The 27,978-nt window shown below is 34.0% G+C and overlaps 1 protein-coding gene across 1 annotated transcript; it reads left to right on the top strand.

Moving 5' to 3' along the window:
- The first annotated feature begins 59 nt into the window (after positions 1–59).
- LOC132547584 (ADAM 17-like protease) lies at positions 60–27,966 on the top strand. Its single transcript, XM_060211362.1, has 23 exons — positions 60–120; positions 1,381–1,513; positions 1,870–2,006; positions 2,735–2,823; positions 3,146–3,255; positions 5,366–5,457; positions 5,622–5,740; positions 6,016–6,096; positions 7,830–7,919; positions 8,863–8,998; positions 9,776–9,886; positions 10,578–10,583; positions 13,100–13,218; positions 14,302–14,371; positions 14,696–14,831; positions 21,751–21,861; positions 22,298–22,360; positions 23,748–23,821; positions 24,155–24,267; positions 24,642–24,720; positions 25,664–25,752; positions 26,388–26,441; positions 27,641–27,966. The coding sequence occupies exons 1-23, from the start codon at positions 60–62 to the stop codon at positions 27,857–27,859; spliced, it is 2,292 nt and encodes a 763-aa protein (XP_060067345.1). The 3' UTR covers positions 27,860–27,966.
- The last annotated feature ends 12 nt before the right edge of the window (positions 27,967–27,978 follow it).

Genomic DNA, 27,978 nt, shown 5'->3' on the forward strand with positions numbered 1-27,978 from the left:
TCGGCAGGTACGCGCGTTACCAATGAAAACATGTCGACTGCGTAGAGAAAGCTTACGGGATGGTTTGGAATATTATTTCTGTGTGTGTTCTTATCACACTCGTCTTAGACGGAACGTATGGTAAGATGTCGATAAAACTGATGATATTAACACAAATGATTTCTTTCTGGGAGTTTTTAATAGCTTAATAATATGAATAACACATCTCTAAACAGGCCACTGGGTACTGCACATCTGGTAATATACATGTACATTGTCTGTTATTGTCATCTATCGTCGGAGAATACAAGCCAAATACTCACGGAAGCTAATTACTGAATACTAGTAAAGTGATAACGTTGAAATGAACCTGTTGTGTTGATTTTTGTCTATATGGTGGGTGGGTGGAAAGGGTGGAGGGGAGAGGGGGGGGGGGAGGGGGAGGAGATGAGGTAAAGTGTGAATATAAAATCTATATGTTTTAGTTTGATATATATAGAGCATGGTTGGTTGGGTTACATACACCATGATAAAGAGAATGTGTGAGAGCACAATGCATTTCACCGATTTGTGCTAAAATCTAAACATACAGTCATTCCAACCCTTACATTTAGCATGGAATGGTCCTTGATCCCTATTTGCTGAATCAGTGATAACCACTTATTTGATAAAACCATTTAATAATCAGAAAACGATCAAGAGATTTAGAAATCAGAACATGTATTTTCACAAATACATGAACATAGTGTGAAAGGTATGACTAGAAAGAAATTGTCCTTTGGAGGAATCAGTTATGACACAAGTCAATACATATTGTTTAATAGATAGCCATGATATCTCATATCAAGTATATCTGATTCTCCACCATGTTGTATGAAGAGTGTGTTGTTAGCAACCTTAGTGAGATTTCCTGTAATCAGTAGTATTTCTACCTTGCCACACTACTGTATAGACAATTAATTATTAATTGAACTGACAGCCTAGCTGATTTGTGTTTTTTTTTTATTGATTGGCCCTAATGTAAGTGTGTGAATGGTCTAATTGTGGGAGGGAGCTGAAGCACCCAGGGAAAACCCACATGGTCAGGTAGTTGCATGACCCTTGACCGTTCCACTTCCATTCAAGAAATTGAACCTGGAATGCTTAGGTGAAAGGCGAGTGCATTACTACTGTTATTAGTATATAAGGCATAATAGAATTGTTTGTGGCTGTAATTGATTATCTGCCTCAGGAAAAAAAGCTGAGACATTCATGATCATACAATATATATTCTAAGATGCAGGGACATCTTGTAGGAAGGGGCATAGGGGTTCCAAGCTTTTCCAGAATCTTTGTTAAAATTAAAATGATAGCATAAAATGTAAGATGTTGCTACATTAACAATCTTGTTATGTTGATCAGCTGACCTCCGAGACCATCTGACTGAGTATGAGGTACTGGAGTCTGTTACAGTTCATAGCATAAAGCGGAGGAGTTCAGAGGATGGAATATATCGTCGACCAAGCAGACATGTTAGCTTTTATGCCATGAGCAGGTAAGGCAACAGACTGTCAGGATCTTAGAACCCTGTACTGAATTACCAGAGAGTATATCCCTCTACTAAATTCTCCTCTATGTTTAATTTAGAGGACCTATCATCACTAACTAGGTAATATAGATATAAAACAGTTTACAAACAAGATAAATAAGTCAGTCAAAAAATGACTGACATTAAGACATCAGTAATCCCTTCTCTCGCAACTCCCTCCTTGTTAAGATATACAATGGCATATTTTCTAATATCAACAGATCTTCTATTTCACAATGTCATAATAATTCAGACATTAAAATTTTGATATAAAAAATATTTCATGCTAATATTTGAGTAAACATATGACTGTTTTCTTGTAGAAATTTCACCCTTCAACTTAAGGAATCTATTGGAATATTCTCCAGTGATTTTAAGTTCCAAGTGATTGACTCTGAAGGTCACATGAGGGAGGACAAAGGACTTGATAAGTCTAACTTTTACCATGGATGGGTAGATGGTCAGTCCCTCATTGTTCAGCTTTATATAATAGTGATTTTCCGTAATTTTTCATTGATATTAGTATCTATAAATAACTATTTTAGTCATGCTTATAAAGTTTTGCTGCTGCAGTAAATATTACCTGTATTACAATCCATTGGTACCATTTATGGCCTGACTCCTAACTTATAAACATTTATATATAACATATGTCTGGTTATTTTCATGAGGATGATATTTTTAATATTTTGCAGTACATTAACATTATTGCAAAAATTTTACATTTGAATTCAAGAGACACATTTATTAAATGTCATTTTATGTCCAGATTGTGAAATCTTGGTTTGTAAAATATAATTTTCTTGTTTAAATAGGAAATCGCAAAAAATTGGACTAGCCAAACAATATTTTTATGCACTGTATATCAAGATCACCTTTTCGTGTTTGTAAGAATTTCTGCATACATTAATGCTGTCATTTAATGATTTTTTTAACTTTTTGTAAGCAATGTGAGATTCAGGCTGAGCAGGCAGATGGTGGCAGCATATCTTGATTTCCTTTTTTTTTTTATATTCAGTAATTCTTAAATTTGTAGCTACTATAGTATGTATGAGTTTTTCTTTAAAAAATTGCTGAACTCTCATGTAATAAAAACATAGACTTGACAAATGTTGGTAAAATAATGAATTCCACTATATTATACCCCACAAGAATTTCCCTATCACTAACTTTCAATCTTATTTTCAGGTGAAGATAAATCAGATGTGACAGCTTATTTTGATGGGGATGCCATGACAGCCTCCATCTTTCTGGACCATGATGAATTAGTGATAGAAGTAAGTAATCTAAAGAGTGACACTTTAAAGGGAGTTAATAATGTTAAGACTCTTGTAATTCAGAGAATTGGATATCTTCTGGGTATAATTGAGATGATGTATTTTTAAAAGCTAAAATGCCTACAAAAATTATGCTGTGTAAACATTATTATTTCTGTTAGTATAACAATGCTCTCAAAAATTGGTCAAGCATTGGTAATAATTTTATTCTGATGTTCAAAATAAAATCTACAGAACTAAGTAATAAAATGTCAGTATGAGAATGTTGGGTAAATTCTGTATTCAATGTGTTTCAAATCAATTTTTGTCTGATTTTCCACAGCCAAAATGGAGACATGATGGAGCGAAGAAAATGAAGGGGGATAACTCTATGATTGTATACAGAACTAAACATATGATTATGCCTAAACCTAAGGACCAGACACAAGAAGGGTATGTAGTGTTATTTCAGTAGATCTATGTCACATTCCAGATCCTCGTTCTAACCACTCAAGTTTTCTAAAGATTTCTATTAAACTTTTTATAGAAATGTCAACTATTGCTTCTTATATATGTCTGACAGACATTGTATAGGTTATATTTACCAGGAATTCATCTTTCACAATTGTAATTAAGGATGTTTGAGATGCTTCAGTTACAGCAGTTTTTACCTGCTTCTGTAGCTGACCTGGGTTTGTCAGTGATGATGTCTCATCGTTCAATTTTGCTATAAGTTTTGTAGGTATGAGATTAACTTCTGCTTTTAAGATTTAATTATTAATTTGCTGTCCTATTCAGCCAGATGCCTCAATCCTTCTGATAAGTACTTTGCTGTCAAATGTTAACACATATAAAAATTTCCAATGTGATAACTTGTATATGTTTATATAATATGTTAAAAGATCTTTAAAGTTGAAGATTGTGTGACTTCATGGCCTTGTTAGTATGATATCATGTAGATCACACATCTAGGTTAAAATGATGGAAAAACCATTTTCTTTTATCTGCTCTCTCTAATATTCAAGGTGTAAGTATAGAAATAAAAATATCACAAAGTCACTGAGCTGTCCATGGATTGTATCAATAGGAATGGTATAATATGTCATTGGTTTTCTGTCATGTTTCAGCATGCATTCACCATGGAACTTTTGAGGTCACCATCTTGTATTATTTTTTTAGTTAGAAATGATTCATGCTAATAAGGACACTTTTTAAAAGTTGAGTCAGATTTATTTGAAGAATGACTGAATTTGAATTATTTTGTTCTCTGTTAGTTTTCACTTCATAAATATTTATCAGGATAATCATTTCCATCACATTTCACTGTTAAAGTTCGTGTCAACTACAAAAGCATGCAGTCATATGGCTAAAGGAATCAATGTCAGCTCAAAGCTTGATTTCTTATCCCATATGTAATACATGTATGTGTAACATTGTTGAATAGATTGAATAAAACAATGTTTAAACAAAGGGTGAAATTTTGGGTTTGACATATTTACATGTAAAAAAAAATTGTATAAGATGCTCCGATATTTTGGAACATTTTCTTCAGGTTGGTAATGTCTCACACACTGGTTATATGTTTAATGAAGGTGACCGTGTAGTCATCGAAACGTCACACACTAATCTTCTACTGGTTGTGTTATAAGATGAAGGGGACCGTGTAGTCATCAAAACGTCACACTCTAATCTTCTACTGGTTGTGTTATAAGATGAAGGTGACCGTGTAGTCATCAAAAGGTCACACTCTAATCTTCTACTGGTTGTGTTATAAGATGAAGGTGACCGTGTAGTCATCGAAACATCACACTCTAACCTTCTACTGGTTGTGTTTTGTTACAACCATAAAACAATATCTACTAATCAACCAAAAAGGCACAAAAGCTTGGTATTTTGCTGTAAGATTCCTGAGATGAACTCTGACAAGGTTTGGGAAAAGAAATGACCTTGACTCATATTCAAGGCCACAGGGGTCAAATTTGTTAAAATCTTTAAACAACTTCTTCTGATTAACCAAACTTGCTATGATATTTGGCAGGTAGGTCTCTGGGATGAAGCCCAACAAAGTTTGCTAATAGAAATGACCTTGAACCATATTCTTGGTCACTGGGGTCCAAGACTTCTTCTAATAAACCAAAAGTCTGAGGGCCAGTACCAGAACATCTGGTGGAAAGGTTTTTGTAGGTAAAAGTCCATAAGATTTTGAGGAAATAAGCCAAACCAAAACAAACAAACAAAAATAGAAATAACATATAACCTTCACTCCAGGTTAAAACTGCCATTGTTTAGAACTGAGTGTAAGAATCTAAAGTTTGTTGTGGATATTAGGTTCCCACTTTGAATGTCAAAGGTGCAACACCTGTTTATGTATTTGTGATGAACATTGAATACCAGGTGAGTGATGCAGGTCCATTGGGCCAAGTGGAGAAATTTGCCTGTTTTGAATATCATGCATGCATGTCTCTCATATTGTTGAATATACTAATATTATTTTGCAGTTATATATGTATTTTTTTCAATATTGATCAAGGCTTTTGAAATCTCATGGTGCTATTTCATTCAGGGCATCATTTTGTGGTGCAAAACATGCAGATGGGGCACCGGATAATGAGCTTGATGAAGATCTTCTTCGTCAAATGAAGGACAAAGAACTAAGTATGTTATGTTTACTTTCACTTTGTATATACAATGCATGTCACTTAACATATTCTGTTTTAAAGTCAATGGTTATGTTTTAACAATTCTAAATCTGGTGCAATTTTAATCAAAAACAAAAAGGTTTAAGATTTAAATAAGATATTGTGACCTTTGGTTTGCAGATGAACACCACCGTTCCAAGCGTGCTGCCAGTAGACGTTGTCGACTGATGGCAGTGGCAGATTATAGATTCTACAGTATCATAGGGGGCTCAAACAAATATACCACAGCCAACTATATAGTAAGTCATAGGTTAAATATACATCGTCTAATGATATAATATGTCATAGGTCATATATACCAATTATTTAGTAGGTCATAGGTTAAATATACAACAGGCAGTTATTTTAGTAGGTCAGACACGTGGCAGTGTTGCCAACTCACCCGATGTTGTCTTGTTTTTTCCAAATCTTAATCTTTGAATTAGTAGACACACAACAATGTTTGTTTCTTTTTTTATCAAATATTTAAAATACTTACAATTAATTTTGGCATCAATGTTTATTTTGAATTTAGGTTTCTGTGATAAATCGAGCCAATGCTATTTATGAAAGAACCAACTTCGGTGGCACAGGGTATGGTTTTGAGCTGGAACAGGTATGTATTTTGGACCCTTGCAGCATTTGTTAATGTAGAATCATACATAAAAGGGAGATATATTCACATTCATTAACATATTAACATATTGATTGCTATATATTCAAGAAAAACACCATATTTTCCCTGCAATAAGCCCAGGATGCTAATTAAAGCACATTTCTAAAGTGGGGTCTTGAATTTGAGAATGAAATACCATTTAGTATTTTTCATATTACAGGGCAATGAAATATTATGTAGTATATTATGTAGTATTTTTAAATTTCAGGACAATGAAATATTATGTAGTATTTTTTACATTACAGGGCAATGAAATTTTATATAGTATTTTGATATTACCAGACAATGAAATATTATGTAGGTTTTTTACATTACAGGGCAATGAAATTTTATATAGTATTTTGATATTACCAGACAATGAAATATTATGTAGGTTTTTTACATTACAGGGCAATGAAATTTTATGTAGTATTTTGATATTACCAGACAATGAAATTTTATGTAGGTTTTTTATATTACGGGACAATGAAATATTATGTAGTATTTTTTACATTACAGGGCAATGAAATTTTATGTAGTATTTTGATATTACCAGACAATGAAATATTATGTAGTATTTTTAAATTTCAGGACAATGAAATATTATGTAGTATTTTGATATTACGGGACAATGAAATTTTATGTGGTATTTTGATATTACCAGACAATGAAATATTATGTAGTATTTTGATATTACGGGACAATGAAATTTTATGTAGTATTTTGATATTACGGGACAATGAAATATTATGTAGTATTTTTAAATTTCAGGACAATGAAATATTATGTAGTATTACGGGACAATGAAATATTATGTAGTATTTTTAAATTTCAGGACAATGAAATATTATATAGTATTTTGATATTAAGGGACAATGAAATTTTATGTAGTTTTTGATATTACGGGACAATGAAATATTATATAGTATTTTTAAATTTCAGGACAATGAAATATTATGTAGTATTTTGATATTACAGACAATGAAATTTTATATAGTATTTTGATATTAAGGGACAATGAAATTTTATGTAGTTTTTTATATTACGGGACAATGAAATATTATGTAGTATTTTTTAAATTTCAGGACAATGAAATATTATGTAGTATTTTGATATTACGGGACAATGAAATATTATGTAGGTTTTTTAAATTTCGGGACAATGAAATATTATGTAGTATTTTGATATTACAGGGACAATGAAATTTTATGTGGTATTTTGATATTACGGGACAATGAAATATTATGTAGTATTTTTAAATTTCAGGACAATGAAATATTATGTAGTATTTTGATATTACGGGACAATGAAATTTTGATATTACGGGACAATGAAATATTATGTAGTATTTTGATATTATCAGACAATGAAATATTATGTAGTATCTTGATATTACCAGACAATGAAATATTATGTAGTATTTTGATATTACGGGACAATGAAATACTATATAGTATTTGTTTTTGCAGTTGGTTGTGAGCTTATCACAGAAAAATGAAATCGTTATTATAGGATTGGTTTAGGAATGAAATGATAAAAAATGGATGGGCTTATTGTCATGTATGGGCCTATTTCCATAAAGATGTTACCAAGGAATCAAGAAATAAATCAGTAGTTAGTATAATGACGGAAGGAAGAATCAGACATTTTTTTCTCTGGTTTATTGAACCGTGTTTATGGTTTGTTTTTTACAGTTACGACTCCATGAGGGTTTCAGTCCTTCAACTGGTTTCCCTTATAATGTTGCCACGCCAACATGGTCAGACATGACTGGTCTCCTGTCGGTAAGATAATAAATCCTAGATGTTTTGTCAACTTATGCTAATAATTGATATGGTCGTACAGATGACACGATACATTTATCTATTTGGGCCATTGAAACAATACAGTTTACAGATACCCATATATCTTAATTCAGTTTCTTCTACACAAGGAAAGACATGGAAAATGTTAAAAGGATATACTTAATACAACTCATAAGGCTGATTATATTATAGGCACACCAGATGAGTTAACTTTGTGCAAGAGAAAAATGAAAATGAACATATTTGATATTATCTTAAGATATTTTCTCTAAAATATGCCACACACATTTTACATGTCATAATAAAATGCGTTTCATTCTTAAAATGGCTGCTCTACTTCCTTGATGTATGCATTACATAGTTTCTTAAGAAGTTGAAAATTGTCAAGTTCCCTGAGTGAAATTACATATTGACAAGAAAACAAAATGGCCCACCAGCAGCCATCTTGAAGTTTGAAAATGAAAGTTTGCTATCACTTTTTGTTGAAAAGAACTGGATGGATTGTTCTCAAATTTCATATATAGGCACCCTTTGGTACCTAGTTGTGCCCTTATAAATTTGGGACTGATTAGAAAAAGAATAATGGCTAAAAGGAGACCATCTTTGATTTTGCTGTTAAATATTATTATTGCTATTTCTTAAGAGGAATGTAAAAATTTCATAGAATTAAAAGCAAAATCAGGGAAGGTCATGATGATGGGTGCCAATATCTCTCTTTTATCACTTTTATAAAGATCAAACTTAATACAAACCTGTTGATTACTTACATTAATGATAACAGTTTATCGTTTGTCTGAAATTAAAAATATTCAAATTTTAATGTGATGGAAAATTTTGCTACGGCTGTGAAATAACTCTTTTTAGATACACCGTGTATATTTCTGACAATTAAGTGTGTGTATGTGTTGGTTGTATTTTTCAGACATTCAGTGAAAGTGCAGCGTTTAGAGAATTTTGTCTGGTACACTTGTTTACCCACCAGGGCCTGAGTAACATTTATGGAATGGGATACATTGCTGGTACATCTCTGTCTGCTGCTGGGGGAATATGTTCTCTTTGTAAGTATGTAGATGTCTCCAGATGAATCACAATCGTTGTTTAATTTTGTTTTTTAGGTTTTTTTTTCTGACCTTTTATTGGTCATTGCCACTTGAAATTTGCTTCTCTGTCTATTTACATAACTCCAGAGTTCTCCTTTGGACAATATAGTTCCACATGTTGGACACAAGTCTTCAAATAATTTAACATAAAGTAATTCAATGTGACCCATATAACACTCTAATAATTTGATAATAATTGGCAAGGATAGTTAAAAATATAGAAATTTGTGTCGTTCTGTTTCATAGAATTTCAAATGGGATGTATTTTCTCTTCAAATATCGTGATCTGATTGGTAAAAAATTAATGAAAATTTTCACTGTAAAACCTTTGTTATATTTCAATTGAAAAATTGAATTATGTGGTCAGGGCACCTGTTTTCTGTGCTAGAATGGATGAATAAAAAAAATCAAAATTACTGTAAATGTCCATCATTGGGCACAAACAAATTTTAGCATATTTTGTATCACGTTTTAGTAAATTAGCACAATGATGGAACAGCACATCCAGTCTAATTGCTATATAAAAAACATCAAGAAATTGCAATAAGTGCTATTGTATTTTAGAACAATACATTCAGTGCAAAAATTGTTAAAATAAAATCACTGCTAAAGTATGTACCCTTACCAGTTTATAAACACACATTTGCAATAGTTATGTGAGGTAGGTCTACAGTTAATTTCTGGCCTGTTAGTTTCCATTAATTGTACATAACATGCACGTTCAACTGTTTCCAGCATCTAGCAGTGGTGGCAAAACTTACACTTACAACACGGCTGTCACAACCACCAGCGATGCCAGTGGCAACACCATCCTCACCAAAATGTCTCAGCTTGTCACAGCTCACGGTAAGTGTGATTTCCATTGTAGAAACTGATTCCCTAGCCTGGTGTGTACCCATGTTTTTATCCAGCCATAACCCAATACATGCCTGATAATAAGCCCATCTATGTCTTTTACTGTCCAGTAAAATTCTTATCCAATGATATAGCAATGTCCTGCACTCCGTCCACCCTGTACTTTGAGTGAAAATTTATGTGTTGGTCCCACAGGCTTATTACACGATTTGAATATGAAAACTGCTAATTAGTGTAAACAGAAAAAAACATTTACCTGAGTTGTTTTACCCTCAAATGAAAATATTTGTCCGTGCTAAATGTTGAAGTCATCATAAAACCATAGTAAGACATGTATATAGATGTAACTTGAAAGTTTAGCATCCATTTTATTTTTTATTTTATAGTTATGTGTTTTGCATATACAGTATAATTATGTAGCTTCAGTTTTTAAAAATGATTAATGTCTATTGTCATCAGATTCCTATATTGTTAACTGCAATTGTAAACATAAAACAAATAATCCGATTTCTACATAAAAGATTGTGTTCCAGGAAATCTATATCCACCCTTAGGTGAACAGTTACTGTATCAGGGGTCACTTCCTATCATAGTCTTTACACTACTGATTAATGCTGCCTTCAGGGATAATTGATTTTTATTTTCGTTTTCCATATGCTGATGAACTTTTTCGGAAGAACAGAATTCGGTATGTATATCAAATATCAGGATAATAAAGATATTTTAGATAAGGCTAATTGTATGTTGGACTACCAACTACCTGTGTCAAGTACTATATATATCATGTCACAAGTAGTATCTGGTGCTACCTGTGTCAAGTACTATATATATCATGTCACAAGTAGTATCTGGTGCTACCTGTGTCAAGTACTATATATATCACGTCACAAGTAGTATCTGGTGCTACCTGTGTCAAGTACTATATATATCACGTCACAAGTAGTATCTGGTGCTACCTGTGTCAAGTACTATATATATCACGTCACAAGTAGTATCTGGTGCTACCTGTGTCAAGTACTATATATATCACGTCACAAGTAGTATCTGGTGCTACCTGTGTCAAGTACTATATATATCACGTCACAAGTAGTATCTGGTGCTACCTGTGTCAAGTACTATATATATCACGTCACAAGTAGTATCTGGTGCTACCTGTGTCAAGTACTATATATATCACGTCACAAGTAGTATCTGGTGCTACCTGTGTCAAGTACTATATATATCACGTCACAAGTAGTATCTGGTGCTACCTGTGTCAAGTACTATATATATCACGTCACAAGTAGTATCTGGTGCTACCTGTGTCAAGTACTATATATATCATGTCACAAGTAGTATCTGGTGCTACCTGTGTCAAGTACTATATATATATGTCACAAGTACACAAGTAGTATCTGGTGCTACCTGTGTCAAGTACAATATATATCATGTCACAAGTAGTATCTGGTGCTACCTGTGTCAAGTACTATATATATCACGTCACAAGTAGTATCTGGTGCTACCTGTGTCAAGTACTATATATATCACGTCACAAGTAGTATCTGGTGCTACCTGTGTCAAGTACTATATATATCACGTCACAAGTAGTATCTGGTGCTACCTGTGTCAAGTACTATATATATCACGTCACAAGTAGTATCTGGTGCTACCTGTGTCAAGTACTATATATATCACGTCACAAGTAGTATCTGGTGCTACCTGTGTCAAGTACTATATATATCACGTCACAAGTAGTATCTGGTGCTACCTGTGTCAAGTACTATATATATCACGTCACAAGTAGTATCTGGTGCTACCTGTGTCAAGTACTATATATATCACGTCACAAGTAGTATCTGGTGCTACCTGTGTCAAGTACTATATATATCACGTCACAAGTAGTATCTGGTGCTACCTGTGTCAAGTACTATATATATCATGTCACAAGTAGTATCTGGTGCTACCTGTGTCAAGTACTATATATATCATGTCACAAGTACACAAGTAGTATCTGGTGCTACCTGTGTCAAGTACAATATATATCATGTCACAAGTAGTATCTGGTGCTACCTGTGTCAAGTACTATATATATCACGTCACAAGTAGTATCTGGTGCTATCTTTGTCAAGTACTATACATATCATGTCACAAGTAGTATCTGGTGCTACCTGTGTCAAGTACTATGTATATCATGTCACAAGTAGTATCTGGTGCTACCTGTGTCAAGTACTATGTATATCATGTCACAAGTAGTATCTGGTGCTACCTGTGTCAAGTACTATATATATCATGTCACAAGTAGTATTTGGTGCTACCTGTGTCAAGTACTATATATATCATGTCACAAGTAGTATCTGGTGCTACCTGTGTCAAGTACTATAGATATCATGTCACAAGTAGTATCTGGTGCTACCTGTGTCAAGTACTATATTTATCATGTCACAAGTAGTATCTGGTGCTACCTGTGTCAAGTACTATATATATCATGTTACCAGTAGTATCTGGTGCTACCTGTATCAAGTACTATATATATCATGTCACAAGTAGTATCTGGTGCTACCTGTGTCAAGTACTATATATATCATGTTACAAGTAGTATCTGGTGCTACCTGTGTCAAGTACTATATATATCATGTCACAAGTAGTATTTGGTGCTACCTGTGTCAAGTACTATATATTCATGTCACAAGTAGTATCTGGTGCTACCTGTGTCAAGTACTATATATATCATATCACAAGTAGTATCTGGTGCTATCTTTGTCAAGTACCACATTTATGACAAGTAACATTTTATACTTCCTGTGTCAAGAAACATATTTATGACCAATAGCTTTAGGTAATACTTGTGTCAAATTACCACAATAATGACAAGTAACATTGTCTGTCAGAAATTGGTAACATTTGGTGTCAAGTACACTGTGCTAAGTACCACATTCATAACAAGTTACATTCAGCGATACCTGTGTTAAGTACAATATGCAGTCAAACTTTGTTATCTCAAACTCATATTACTCAAAGATCGCATTTAATTCATAGAGCCGACGTCAGTTCCAAGTGTGTTGGTGAATCATTGAGTTGCTGTGTGGTGGGTATGGATACCGAAACCCACTTACTAGTGATGAGTATATTGTGATTGAAACTACATGGATAAAAAAAATGTTTAGTGACATAAAACCTTTACCTGAGGTCTATGATATGTTTATGTTGCTTTCCATGTTGTTTCAGGTCATAACTGGGGAAGTCAACATGATCAGTCTGGAGACTGTACTCCTTCTTCACTTATAGGTGATGGCAAATATCTCATGTATGCCTACGCTGTCACTGGCCAGGACCCCAACAATGATGTAGGTGATTTTTAGATCATCTGACCTGAAGGGTCCAGACACCCAATAGTAGTTGTATTTTGTACATTGTCATGTGCCACATGTAAATTTTTTACATTTTAAAATTTCTTCTCAAGTTCCACCTGCCGAAACTTGCCCAAAATGATTCTGAGAAGGTCCTGACAAGTGTTGTTGTTTTTCAATTTAGTCAAAAATTCAATATGACTGCCATGGCTTCCATCTTGAAAAAGACATTTTAAACTTCTTTTATGTTGCACTGGTGCCATTGAGCTGAAAAATGGAAAGTTAAGGAAGGAAAGCTAAAGAAAGTGTTATGACTTTCTGGCCTTGTAAAATGTTTGATAAAGCTTCTATTGTCCACCAGCGGGATTTAACTGAAATGTGCCTGAAGTGATCCTGAGATGGTCCTGTCCAAGTTTTGTTTTTTTAAGGGTCAATTCAAAATCCAATATGGCTACAATGGCCAACATTTTGAAAACACATTTCAAACTTCTGAAGTTCCAATGGTGCCACTGAGCTGAAAATTTGTAAGAATATTAAGGAAGGAAAGCTGACAAAGAGTTGATAATTTTTTGCATTGTCATTAGTTTCTTTTGGCAGCAATGGTAGTCATTTTGTGACCATATTGTGCAGTCATGGTTTCCTTGAACAGGAAGACCTAGTTTGAACTTCAGTTCTACTTGTTGAATATAGCTAAAACTTGCCTGAAACGATCCAATTATTGTTATTTTTCTTTTTGGTCTTCAAACCCAATATGGCTGTCATGACTGCCATCTTTGAAAACACATTTTATACTTCTTCTCTAGTTCCACCAGTGGGACTCAGGTGAAATGTGCTTGAAATGATCTTACGGAATTAACAGTCTGTCACTCAGAAAATGCTTCTTTGCCTCCATTGGCAGAGACATGGATTGGGGCTCAGGTTCAGTTCACTCCAAAAAATATATGCTTAGTTATGATTCCTTTGTTTTGTGTGGGAGTTCTTGCTACTAACAGGATTTTTTGGCAGTGAAATCTTCAAAAGTTTTGAACAAAGTTTAAAAAATTTACTATGATTTACCAAGTATCATTTTTAATTCTGCAGGATTTTTCACCATGTAGTAGGACATACATCTCCCGTGTCTTGGCTGCCAAAGCCAGCAGCTGTTTCCAAGGTAACAATTTCATGCCTGAATCTGAAGATAACTCAAACACTTGCAGGGATAGGTCAATCTTCTTATTATTGTCCATTTTCATTTCTGTCAATCTGTTTACACAAAAAGTTTGATGGTAGGCAGAACGGAACGAGCATTTGTAGCCTGTTTATTAACCTCTGAACAAATTCTACAGATCTTTCAGAAATACCTTGCTTTCCATTTTGCATATTCCTTTACATGAATATGTTATAATTGTCTTTATTTTCATCTCTAAATGCAGAGTTATATATGTGTTGTAAAAATTGTTATGAGAGTAAAATATTAGAATTATCTCCCTTATAGCTGCTACAACCACCTCACTTTGTGGCAATGGTAGAATTGATAGCAATGAGGAATGTGATGGTGGACTGTTAGGAAAGCTTGGGCTTGATTCCTGCTGTTCTAATGATTGTACTCTTACACAAGGATCTGTTTGCACGTAAGTATTTACACTTTACAAGGATCTGTTTTTATGTAAGTCTTTACACTGACACAAGGATCTGTTTGTATGTAAGTCTTTACACTGACACAAGGATCTGTTTGTATGTAAGTCTTTACACTGACACAAGGATCTGTTTGTATGTAAGTCTTTACACTCACACAAGGATCTCTTTGTATGTAAGTATTTACACTTTACAAGGATCTGTTTGTATGTAAGTCTTTACACTGACACAAGGATCTGTTTGTATGTAAGTCTTTACACTGACACAAGGATCTGTTTGCATGTAAGTCTTTACACTGACACAAGGATCTGTTTGCATGTAAGTCTTTACACTGACACAAGGATCTCTTTGTATGTAAGTATTTACACTTTACAAGGATCTGTTTGTATGTAAGTCTTTACACTGACACAAGGATCTGTTTGTGTGTAAGTCTTTTACAAGGATCTCTTTGTATGTAAGTATTTACACTTTACAAGGATCTGTTTGTATGTAAGTCTTTACACTGACACAAGGATCTGTTTGTGTGTAAGTCTTTACACTGACACAAGGATCTGTTTGTGTGTAAGTCTTTACACTGACACAAGGATCTGTTTGTATGTAAGTCTTTACACTGACACAAGGATCTGTTTGTATGTAAGTATTTACACTTTACAAGGATCTGTTTGTATGTAAGTCTTTACACTCACACAAGGATCTGTTTGTATGTAAGTCTTTACACTGACACAAGGATCTCTTTGTATGTGAGTCTTTACACTGACACAAGGATCTGTTTGTATGTAAGTCTTTACACTCACACAAGGATCTCTTTGTATGTAAGTATTTACACTTTACAAGGATCTGTTTGCATGTAAGTCTTTACTGACACAAGGATCTGTTGTGTGTAAGTCTTTACACTGACACAAGGATCTCTTTGTATGTAAGTATTTACACTTTACAAGGATCTGTTTGTATGTAAGTCTTTACACTGACACAAGGATCTGTTTGTGTGTAAGTCTTTACACTCACACAAGGATCTGTTTGTATGTAAGTCTTTACACTGACACAAGGATCTGTTTGTATGTAAGTCTTTACACTGACACAAGGATCTGTTTGTATGTAAGTCTTTACACTTTACAAGGATCTGTTTGTATGTAAGTCTTTACACTGACACAAGGATCTGTTGTGTGTAAGTCTTTACACTGACACAAGGATCTGTTTGTATGTAAGTCTTTACACTGACACAAGGATCTGTTTGTATGTAAGTCTTTACACTGACACAAGGATCTGTTTGTATGTAAGTCTTTACACTGACACAAGGATCTGTTTGTATGTAAGTCTTTACACTGACACAAGGATCTCTTTGTATGTAAGTCTTTACACTGACACAAGGATCTGTTTGTATGTAAGTCTTTACACTTTACAAGGATCTGTTTGCATGTAAGTCTTTACACTGACACAAGGATCTGTTGTGTGTAAGTCTTTACACTGACACAAGGATCTGTTTGTATGTAAGTATTTACACTTTACAAGGATCTGTTTGCATGTAAGTCTTTACACTGACACAAGGATCTGTTGTGTGTAAGTCTTTACACTGACACAAGGATCTGTTTGTATGTAAGTATTTACACTTTACAAGGATCTGTTTGCATGTAAGTCTTTACACTGACACAAGGATCTGTTGTGTGTAAGTCTTTACACTGACACAAGGATCTCTTTGTATGTAAGTATTTACACTTTACAAGGATCTGTTTGTATGTAAGTTTTTACACTGACACAAGGATCTCTTTGTATGTAAGTCTTTACACTGACACAAGGATCTGTTTGTATGTAAGTCTTTACACTGACACAAGGATCTCTTTGTATGTAAGTCTTTACACTGACACAAGGATCTGTTTGTATGTAAGTCTTTACACTGACACAAGGATCTCTTTGTATGTAAGTCTTTACACTGACACAAGGATCTGTTTGTATGTAAGTCTTTACACTTTACAAGGATCTGTTTGCATGTAAGTCTTTACACTGACACAAGGATCTGTTGTGTGTAAGTCTTTACACTGACACAAGGATCTGTTTGTATGTAAGTATTTACACTTTACAAGGATCTGTTTGTATGTAAGTCTTTACACTGACACAAGGATCTGTTGTGTGTAAGTCTTTACACTGACACAAGGATCTCTTTGTATGTAAGTATTTACACTTTACAAGGATCTGTTTGCATGTAAGTCTTTACACTGACACAAGGATCTGTTGTGTGTAAGTCTTTACACTGACACAAGGATCTGTTTGTATGTAAGTATTTACACTTTACAAGGATCTGTTTGTATGTAAGTCTTTACACTGACACAAGGATCTGTTTGTGTGTAAGTCTTTACACTCACACAAGGATCTGTTTGTATGTAAGTCTTTACACTGACACAAGGATCTCTTTGTATGTAAGTCTTTACACTGACACAAGGATCTGTTTGTATGTAAGTCTTTACACTGACACAAGGATCTGTTTGTATGTAAGTCTTTACACTGACACAAGGATCTGTTTGTATGTAAGTCTTTACACTGACACAAGGATCTGTTTGTATGTAAGTCTTTACACTTTACAAGGATCTGTTTGCATGTAAGTCTTTACACTGACACAAGGATCTGTTGTGTGTAAGTCTTTACACTGACACAAGGATCTCTTTGTATGTAAGTATTTACACTTTACAAGGATCTGTTTGCATGTAAGTCTTTACTGACACAAGGATCTGTTGTGTGTAAGTCTTTACACTGACACAAGGATCTCTTTGTATGTAAGTATTTACACTTTACAAGGATCTGTTTGTATGTAAGTCTTTACACTGACACAAGGATCTGTTTGTGTGTAAGTCTTTACACTCACACAAGGATCTGTTTGTATGTAAGTCTTTACACTGACACAAGGATCTCTTTGTATGTAAGTCTTTACACTGACACAAGGATCTGTTTGTATGTAAGTCTTTACACTTTACAAGGATCTGTTTGTATGTAAGTCTTTACACTGACACAAGGATCTGTTGTGTGTAAGTCTTTACACTGACACAAGGATCTCTTTGTATGTAAGTCTTTACACTGACACAAGGATCTGTTTGTATGTAAGTCTTTACACTGACACAAGGATCTGTTTGTATGTAAGTCTTTACACTGACACAAGGATCTGTTTGTATGTAAGTCTTTACACTGACACAAGGATCTCTTTGTATGTAAGTCTTTACACTGACACAAGGATCTGTTTGTATGTAAGTCTTTACACTTTACAAGGATCTGTTTGCATGTAAGTCTTTACACTGACACAAGGATCTGTTGTGTGTAAGTCTTTACACTGACACAAGGATCTGTTTGTATGTAAGTATTTACACTTTACAAGGATCTGTTTGCATGTAAGTCTTTACACTGACACAAGGATCTGTTGTGTGTAAGTCTTTACACTGACACAAGGATCACTTTGTATGTAAGTATTTATACTTTACAAGGATCTGTTTGCATGTAAGTCTTTACACTGACACAAGGATCTGTTGTGTGTAAGTCTTTACACTGACACAAGGATCTCTTTGTATGTAAGTATTTACACTTTACAAGGATCTGTTTGTATGTAAGTTTTTACACTGACACAAGGATCTCTTTGTATGTAAGTCTTTACACTGACACAAGGATCTGTTTGTATGTAAGTCTTTACACTGACACAAGGATCTGTTTGTATGTAAGTCTTTACACTGACACAAGGATCTGTTTGTATGTAAGTCTTTACACTGACACAAGGATCTCTTTGTATGTAAGTCTTTACACTGACACAAGGATCTGTTTGTATGTAAGTCTTTACACTTTACAAGGATCTGTTTGCATGTAAGTCTTTACACTGACACAAGGATCTGTTGTGTGTAAGTCTTTACACTGACACAAGGATCTGTTTGTATGTAAGTATTTACACTTTACAAGGATCTGTTTGTATGTAAGTCTTTACACTGACACAAGGATCTGTTGTGTGTAAGTCTTTACACTGACACAAGGATCTCTTTGTATGTAAGTATTTACACTTTACAAGGATCTGTTTGCATGTAAGTCTTTACACTGACACAAGGATCTGTTGTGTGTAAGTATTTACACTGACACAAGGATCTGTTTGTATGTAAGTATTTACACTTTACAAGGATCTGTTTGTATGTAAGTCTTTACACTGACACAAGGATCTGTTTGTGTGTAAGTCTTTACACTCACACAAGGATCTGTTTGTATGTAAGTCTTTACACTGACACAAGGATCTGTTTGTATGTAAGTCTTTACACTGACACAAGGATCTGTTTGTATGTAAGTCTTTACACTGACACAAGGATCTGTTTGTATGTAAGTCTTTACACTGACACAAGGATCTGTTTGTATGTAAGTCTTTACACTGACACAAGGATCTGTTTGTATGTAAGTCTTTACACTTTACAAGGATCTGTTTGCATGTAAGTCTTTACACTGACACAAGGATCTGTTGTGTGTAAGTCTTTACACTGACACAAGGATCTCTTTGTATGTAAGTATTTACACTTTACAAGGATCTGTTTGTATGTAAGTCTTTACACTGACACAAGGATCTGTTTGTGTGTAAGTCTTTACACTCACACAAGGATCTGTTTGTATGTAAGTCTTTACACTCACACAAGGATCTGTTTGTATGTAAGTCTTTACACTCACACAAGGATCTGTTTGTATGTAAGTCTTTACACTTGCAGAAGAATCTGCTGGGGTCAGTTCTAGGAGATCATTTATCACCTGACCAGCTCTGTCTTTGCGATGAAGCTGGTTCCCATGTCTACAGGTTGATTGTCAGTGAAGGGTTTAGGAAGTTACCCATTATATGTTCATTACAAACACGTGCATCAGGTAGACCTGACAGACAATGGAAATACATTAGGTTTACTCTGGCACGCTGAGGCATGTTGCACAACTTATGGCCCCTTTTCCAAAGATAACACTTTTTTATGTGAATATCCTCCATAAAATAAACTCTCAACAGAGATAAGTGCTAGTTCATTGGTTGACATGACGTCTGTGTGAACATCATCAGCATCATTTTCTATGTCATCTGGAGTGCTGACATTACTAGGTTCACAAAACATTGATTTCTATGGTCATTGTTTGTAGTAGAGCTTGTACCATTTTCCACATATTGTACATTCTGCTGATCTACAGGAATACCCAGTGGTCAGTATTTACTGCAGACACTAACACTGAGTTAAATATACATATTGTGTTTAAACACTGCACATTGAAGTAAACTTTTCAATCTGGTTTTGTAACCACGAGGTATACACGCATATAACATGGGAATCGTTTAGGTGAACTTAATAACAGATCAGGCTAGCAGTTAGTACATGTAATTAATACAGAATATCTGACAGACATGTAAGTGAGCTTTCTGAAAATTGTATAAATACAATTATAATACCTATACCTGTATTCAGAAAATATCAGATTGTATCAGGTGTCAGACAAGGTTATCATTTCTTGGTTTAGTTAATTAAAGATGTAAAATCATTTAATATTTCTTTTGTTTGATGGGAAAAAGACAGAATGATAATTACATGTTTCTTAGTTTTATTATAACAATTATTTCATTGTCTTTGTATATGATGTGTTTATCTTCGTTTATAACACTGTCTCAGCTGAGATAGTTCTACAGAGGGTAACTTACTTGTATAAATCATATTTGTAACTTATGACTACAGCACATAACATGTTTAATTTATTAAAGAGGTTTGGTATGATACAAAGTACAAAATGTATATTTATTTACCATGAAAAACAACAATAATCGATTTTTATATGATAACGAGAAATTATTCATTGGACAAGTTTGTCACGCTAAAAAAGGAATTTACCAGTTTTGATGTTTTGATATTACATAGAATTGATTGTGTAGTTAGTACATTATATTTATATATGAAAGGGTGTTTTAATCCTAACTCCCTTTAAAGGAAGGGAGAAGATAAGATTTATCAATGTTCAGAAAAGCTGGCAAGTGTTTACTCACTTAAAATACCTAATGAAATTCAGAAGATGTTATATTCCCCAGGCATCACCTGTTATGGTAGAGTGGTGGAAAGGTGGTGGATAAGAACAATAGTGGTGCTAAATAAATTACTGCTGCTGCTGATGGCAGAAGAAAAACTCTTCAGTCATGTGACCTGCTAAACTTGACCAGTCAAGTGACCGGACTGACGAATGACGATAAACTTATCACATGTAAAGAACGTGTTCACTCACATGTAGACTATATTATGTGTTTGTATTTTCTTTGCGCAAGCTGTTTACAAATCATTCACTTAAAAATGATAAGACAAGTTTGTATTTGTTCATAAACTGCACTTATGTAACAATACATTAGTTTTAATGTATGAACAAAAAGGAATATAAGCTTCAACTACATATTTATTGAACATCAATATATTTAATCTAAGGGGCTATAACAGCTGTGGTATTTGACAAGACTCCAGTTAGACCCAGTTGACTTGCCATAAATAAGCCTTGCAGGAGAAGCTGGCTGAGTTTATATAACTGAAGGCAGTAAATTTAATAAAAAAATTCTTGGTGGACTTGCAAATTACATAATCACATGTACACCAATATGACAAATACCAGCTAACATTTATTTTATATACTCTGTACTGTCCTAATTCTTTTTTACAAAATTACATTCTCCTATGACAACTACCTGTGGTTTTGTTAGGATACCCCCGTCACTCAACCTGGTTTTATGCAAGGAAGTCCATTACGACTCTCAGTATTAATAATGAATAATTATCTATGCAGTTTGGTTTATTTTTCATGTATCTACATGTGGCAAAAAAATAAAAGAAATTAAGGTATGGGCTAAACATTGACGATCGCCTTTGTATGCATTGAATTTATTGATATTTTCTGTGTTTTTTTTTTCAGTCAGACAAACTATCCATGTTGTACAACTTCCTGTCAAAGGGCCGTTACTGCTGACAACCTGAGGTGTGCTGGTGGGGAAATCGGTAGCTGTCTCAAGGAAACATTTTGTGAATATCCTTTATGGTCAAAATTAGTGTATTATCCTGCAGTAACAACTTATCATGTGTTCAAGTCATCGTTTTATTAACAGACTAATGAGATACATTGGTTCACACCACATAGCTGGTGCTTCATGCCATATAGCTGGTATTTTTCATGGGTAAAAAAATCTGATAAAATTACATTTGAACGCATTAAAATTTCATAATCTGAAAATGTTAAAGACCATCTGAAATACATATGTCTCGTTATTTCATGGATTTTATTTTTACGGTCATGCTATTGTACCACAGAGTGACAGAAATATCATCCTTGCAAAAAATTACTGCTTATCTGGGGATTTTAACAAACAGTAATAACAAAGGTGGGCTTAGTACCAGCCATGGATCTATTACCAGATGTGTTAAGTTGACGTTACAGCCCTGATTGTAATCCTTAACCTTTGTACTGGTACCAGCTTAAACTGTCCAACTCAGGCTCCATTACCGGACGGCACTAGTTGTATAGATCAGTAAGTTAAATCATTTTAACGTCAGAAATAATTACTGATATTTCTTCAGAGCATATTGAACAATTCTGGATTAGTGCTAATTATATAACATATGGCTGTTGGAAATTTTTAAAAATATTATGAAATTATATTTTCGATATGCTATTGAGTAAAAATACACATTCCTGCTGGATGCTCTAACAGGGGTCAAAGTTGAGTATCTTGCACTATTTACACTGTCACCAGATAGATTATGGATGGTTTGAATTACCTTTTTGTCTTTGGTCTCTGTGCCAGACTGCCTACAAAACCATTCTTACTACTTCTATTTCTCAACATTTATACGAATTCAAGAAATATTCTTGAAACGTGATGAACACACTCAGTGGGATTTAGATGTGGATGCCATATTTGTAGATTTAGAGCTATGATTGCCACTGGTAGCCATTTTATTTCACAGGTGTGCATATAAAACAATTTTAGCTACATATACCACATTTTGAGTCTGGTTGAATATTTCTGTCAGTCACCATTAAATTTTTCATCTGGATTTATAATGCTATTTCTTTAGTATAACTTCAATGGCCTCCAAGAAATTATTAATATAGGTTTCATAGAAATGTTCAATATATGTGTCTTCTAGAAATGTTCAATATAGTTTTAGAAATGTTCAATATAGTCTCTTAGCAATGTTCAATAAAAGCCTTCTAGAAAAGTTCAATGAAGGTCTAGAAATTTTCAGTATATGTGTCTCCTAGCAATGTTCAATAAAGGTCTAGAAATTTTCAGTATATGTGTCTCCTAGCAATGTTCAATATAGGTCTAGAAATTTTCAGCATATGTGTCTCCTAGCAATGTTCAATATAAATCCCCTAGAAATGTTCAATAGAGGTCCAAACGGTATACTTGCTTGTTAACTGGGTTTATCACCCCTGTCAACATGTAGCCAAGATCCTTTTGAGACGCTGTCTTTTTGCAGTAACTAATGGTTACCATACTGAACAACATAGGGGAGGCATGCTGCATGTCATTCAAAGCAATTGAGAAAGTGTTTTGCTGAAGGACAAACTATAACAGTACAGACTAGTCCATTTCTCAGCTTTCTGAGAAGTGCAAACTGCCATGAGTAGGGAATGTCTCACTACAGGCTTAAGATTTTAAGCAGAAGTTACATATGTCAACGCTTCACTGACAGAGCCGTTGGCCCCATTCTACTGATATTGTAGTTACCTCATTAGCATGTTTTGAATATATCAAATACTGTAAACTAATTTTCGTGCAATTTATTCACACAGATTTAGTGATTGATAAAAATTGCCAAAAGTCCCAAAACAGGGATGACGTTAATGACTACAGAATTAAGTAGAAATTTTTTTTTGTGTTAATGAAAGAAAATCTGTGTTTGCAGAGGGTCTTGCAGGAATGGTGAATGCCTGGCTTACTGTGAATTCCGTGGATTGACCTCCTGTGTCTGTAACGACGGTAAGAATTACAGGGTTGATTTTGGCTGTAATTCTTTTCCCAAGGCCCACTATTAGAAGTCATATAGGATAACTGAACCGTAAAGGAATATAAACACATACACTACAAACAAACACAGTCATATATAAACATGCACACTGTAAAGTTTGTTATTTTTGTGTTTCTTTTCTGCGTTATTTTCATTGATAGAATACAACAGAATTAACTGAAAATACTATAAGCTGTTTCAATCCTTAGCTTAAAATTTGATCTGATTTTTTAAATGTCTGAAAAGTTCTACAGGCACAAAACAAATATTTATGTACAATGCAGTTGTTTTTTTGTTTTTTTTAGTCGGAAGTTCCTGTTATAGATGCTGTAGAAGCAGTGGAGTGTGTTCCATAGCCAATTCCACATTGGTTCTAGCCAAGGACAGACCCTGTACCTATGGTTACTGTGATGGTGCTGTAAGTTGTCTCCCCTGTAGATGTCCCAACAATTTAAAATCTACCTGCTCTATTTACACAGATATTAAAAGGACAAATTATCTCCCCTTAACCAACATACATTTCACAAATTACATATACCTACCCCATTGCTATTATTACTCTGTAAAGAAAAAAATCATCATCGTCTTTACATTCCCATATCTGCTAAATGTATCAAACTCCACTTGGTAAGGTGAATTTAGGTGCACCATTCACTGTCAACCAACCCCATAAAAATTGGATTATAAAAAAGTCTGTCTGATGATAAAGAAAGACTGGTTTTTAGAGATACTGTATAATGTATGAGTGAAGATTTAAGATATTGTTTTAATTCACATAAATCTGTTAATTAGGGTACCTGTATCAAAACAGAGCCAGGGTTGGCAGAACGATTCTTTAGTCTCATTGACAAGATCAGTTTTGACTATCTTGGTGAGTATATTCTCTATGTACAGTCTCTAATTACAATTATGTTTACTGTCAATAAATGTGTAAATGTATATCTAAAGCAACTTTAGTATATTTATTGATGGATGTCAGTATCTTTGTTATAATCATGTTTTGTGTAGACTTTAATTTCAAATATTTTTTCTAACATATTAAGAATTGTTTGGCATGAAGAAGCAGGTATAATCATGCTGTGAGGACTGAGGGTGAGGTCCTGACCAAGGGGAATTGATGTAGCCCCTGTAGATGAATCAATAAAACTTAAGGAGATAGTGTGGACAACTTAGAAATGATAGCTCTAATGCCAATCATAGACTGTACACATACTTAATTTTGGCGAAATCAAATTTCAGCATATTATCACTTTTATTTGCAAATTAGCACAATAATGATTTAGCGTATCCATAATAATTGCAATAAAAACAACATACTGAAACTACAATTAGCAAAGTCATGTTTAAGTGTGATCTGTTCAGCGCAGAAAACGCTAAAATTAGATGAAATATATATGGTTACAGTAACATATTAAATAGGCTGATACAACTGATAACCCAGATGTATAATAATTCTTAATTTTGTTTTCTGTCCATAATTCAGGCAAGTTATATACATGTAGATATCATAAAAGTATAAATATGACTATACTGTACAGATAGTGATTTTCATGGGTCAAAGTTATTGTGAATTTCTTTTAAAATGATAGGATAACATTTGAACAAATCAAGATTTTGCAGTCTGGATGTAAAAGGACGTCTAGTACACATGTACTTCGCGGGTTATATTTCCACAACCATGTACCGGGAAATAGTGAAAATATCCCCATGACAACAACTCGCTATACGGTAACTGAGAACTCGTTTTTATGTTGATTAATGATACAGATTTTGTGGATTCATGTATCAACATGTATCATCCTTAATTTTCACAGTGGAGGCCTTTAGAACCAATATGGTGGCGTTTGTACAAGTATTTTCTCTACTTGTATGGGTACCACTCAGCTGTACATGTTGGTGTTACGTAAGTTACATATCACTCTTTTTTCATATCATCAAAAACAAGAGCATAAGTTAAATTTGATCACAAGTAGAACAAAATTAACCTCAAAGGTGTCAATATGCTGCATGTGTGATAGAATGTGTCTTGTGTACCCATAACAGCAAACATGTTCGCTAAACTCAAATTCCTGGAGACAACTTAAATAGGGTCTGCCTGTTATTTGATCCTATTGACTAAATTTGCATTACTTTTTTTGTCAAAAAAATTTGTTGAAATGAATGAAATCAAATTTGAAAACAGTGAACGCATAGAAAAAGCCATAGATTGGGTCCGTGTTTTTAGGAAATTTAACTCTTAAGTAATGGAATCTAACTTAATTTGATAAGAAATATGTAAGTATTTAGGATTTAAAGATAAATTCTTCTTTTTGTTCAAAATAACAGTATTTAATAAATGAGAAATTACCGGTAGATAAAGATTATAGATCATGCAGGATGGAATTATCGTCTGTCTATTTATAAGCCTTCCTTTGGGATTTCCTTACCATATATAGCAACTCAAAATCAGTATCTTACTTCCTGATTTGTTTAACAGGGTTTATAATTCTTTTAGCAGGTATTCATTTTTATAGAAAATGTTTGTCATGGTTTTTTTAGGATCGAAGGAGGAGGAAGAAGAGAGAAACTCGGGACGAATTGACTATTCGCACAGTAAGTTATATACACAATAGTTTAAAGTATGGTGAACTGTTTGTTGATGTCGAGTGATGACCAATTCTGAAAAATTGTTGTTCGAATAAGAGGAGGGATTGAGCCAACACTGGGTTGTTGTATTTGGGGGTGAATTCTTGGTTCATAGGCCCCCTTGTCTTGATACCCAAAGGTATGCAGGGTGATTGAAGGATAAGTAATATGATTTAGTATGTAGAAGTCAATCGTAACAGGCAAAGGGGTTGTTCAAAGTAACACCAAACCTGTCCATATTGTTCTGAAGATCTGTTATAATAAAAATCAGACAAAAAGTCCTGATCATTCAGATAGGAAATAATCTGTTATAGTGATTGTTCATTTCTTCTTGTCTAGTTGTGGTTATGATTAGTCTAAAACTCGCACATATCCAACATGCTATGTCCAGCTGAATCAGATTTCATGAGATATAGTTTACATCAAAGCGGTCACCCAGGGTTATTTAAGCCCTCACTTGAAAATATTCATTTCCTATGTAAAAGCACAAGAACATGTATTGTGACATTAACTTTCAAACTTTAGCCACTGTGTTGTTAATGCCTAATAGATAGATGGCTGAAATGGCCAAATTCTAAACTGCCGCAAAAATTTCCCCAGAATACAGCAGTAATTTGTTACCACCTGGCCAGTGTTTTGAAGATCAGCAATTTTCTAAGTAGTCTTATCAACATTTCATCTCTCCTCCACTTTACTGTTCATAAGATTATAGTGTAGCCAAACTGCCCTGTATACATGTATTACACTTTGTAGGTAATACAAAGAAGCCTGGGAATTATTGTTATTTCTTTCACAGTGTCAGATTTACAAACTATCTAAAGGCATTTTGTAGAAAATTTGAAGTTATTTGATAATTCCATGCTTGATATTTTATTTGTATTCCGGTTTTGAATTTAGGATATGATGTTTTCACTAGTACGGTATTCATGCCATCCCGTCTCTGATATGAAATTCTCATGTGCTTTACATTGGTCATTCATTTGATGTGACTGTGTAGTCATCAAAACATCACACCATGGATTTCTTATTGGTTCTGATTCAAGAAATTATCCATTTAATGTCTTCGGTGTTTGGTTTTGAGACAGATGAATTTCTGATAAGAAAAAATGAAATTAAAATGATGATCAAAGTCAATACTTGTTAGTCAGTGTCGTTATTTATTCCAGGACCGAAAACTCATCTATGATTTGGATGGTGAACCAGTCATCGTGAAAAAACCTGCACTAAGAACTAACCGCAACATGCGAAACATGATACCCATACCCCCTATTGGTGGTATGCGAGCCATGAGTGCGCGTGCACCGAGTGAAGCTAGTTACTCCTCGCGGAGGCGGAATCAGGTTCATCCAACACCTCTAAACAAGCCAAAGAAAAGGCAGTCATGAATGAGGAGGATAATGCTAAGGATGACTAAATGATCATTTTTATCCTGCAATAATCCAAAGGGAACAACAAATTACTTCTTACTCAATGTCAGGGGGTGGGCTTATTACAAAACACTGAA

Source organism: Ylistrum balloti, unplaced genomic scaffold (assembly GCF_031769215.1).
Source record: "Ylistrum balloti isolate Yb309-2 unplaced genomic scaffold, AGI_CSIRO_Ybal_v1 Utg369962, whole genome shotgun sequence".
Lineage (NCBI taxonomy): Eukaryota > Metazoa > Mollusca > Bivalvia > Pectinida > Pectinidae > Ylistrum > Ylistrum balloti.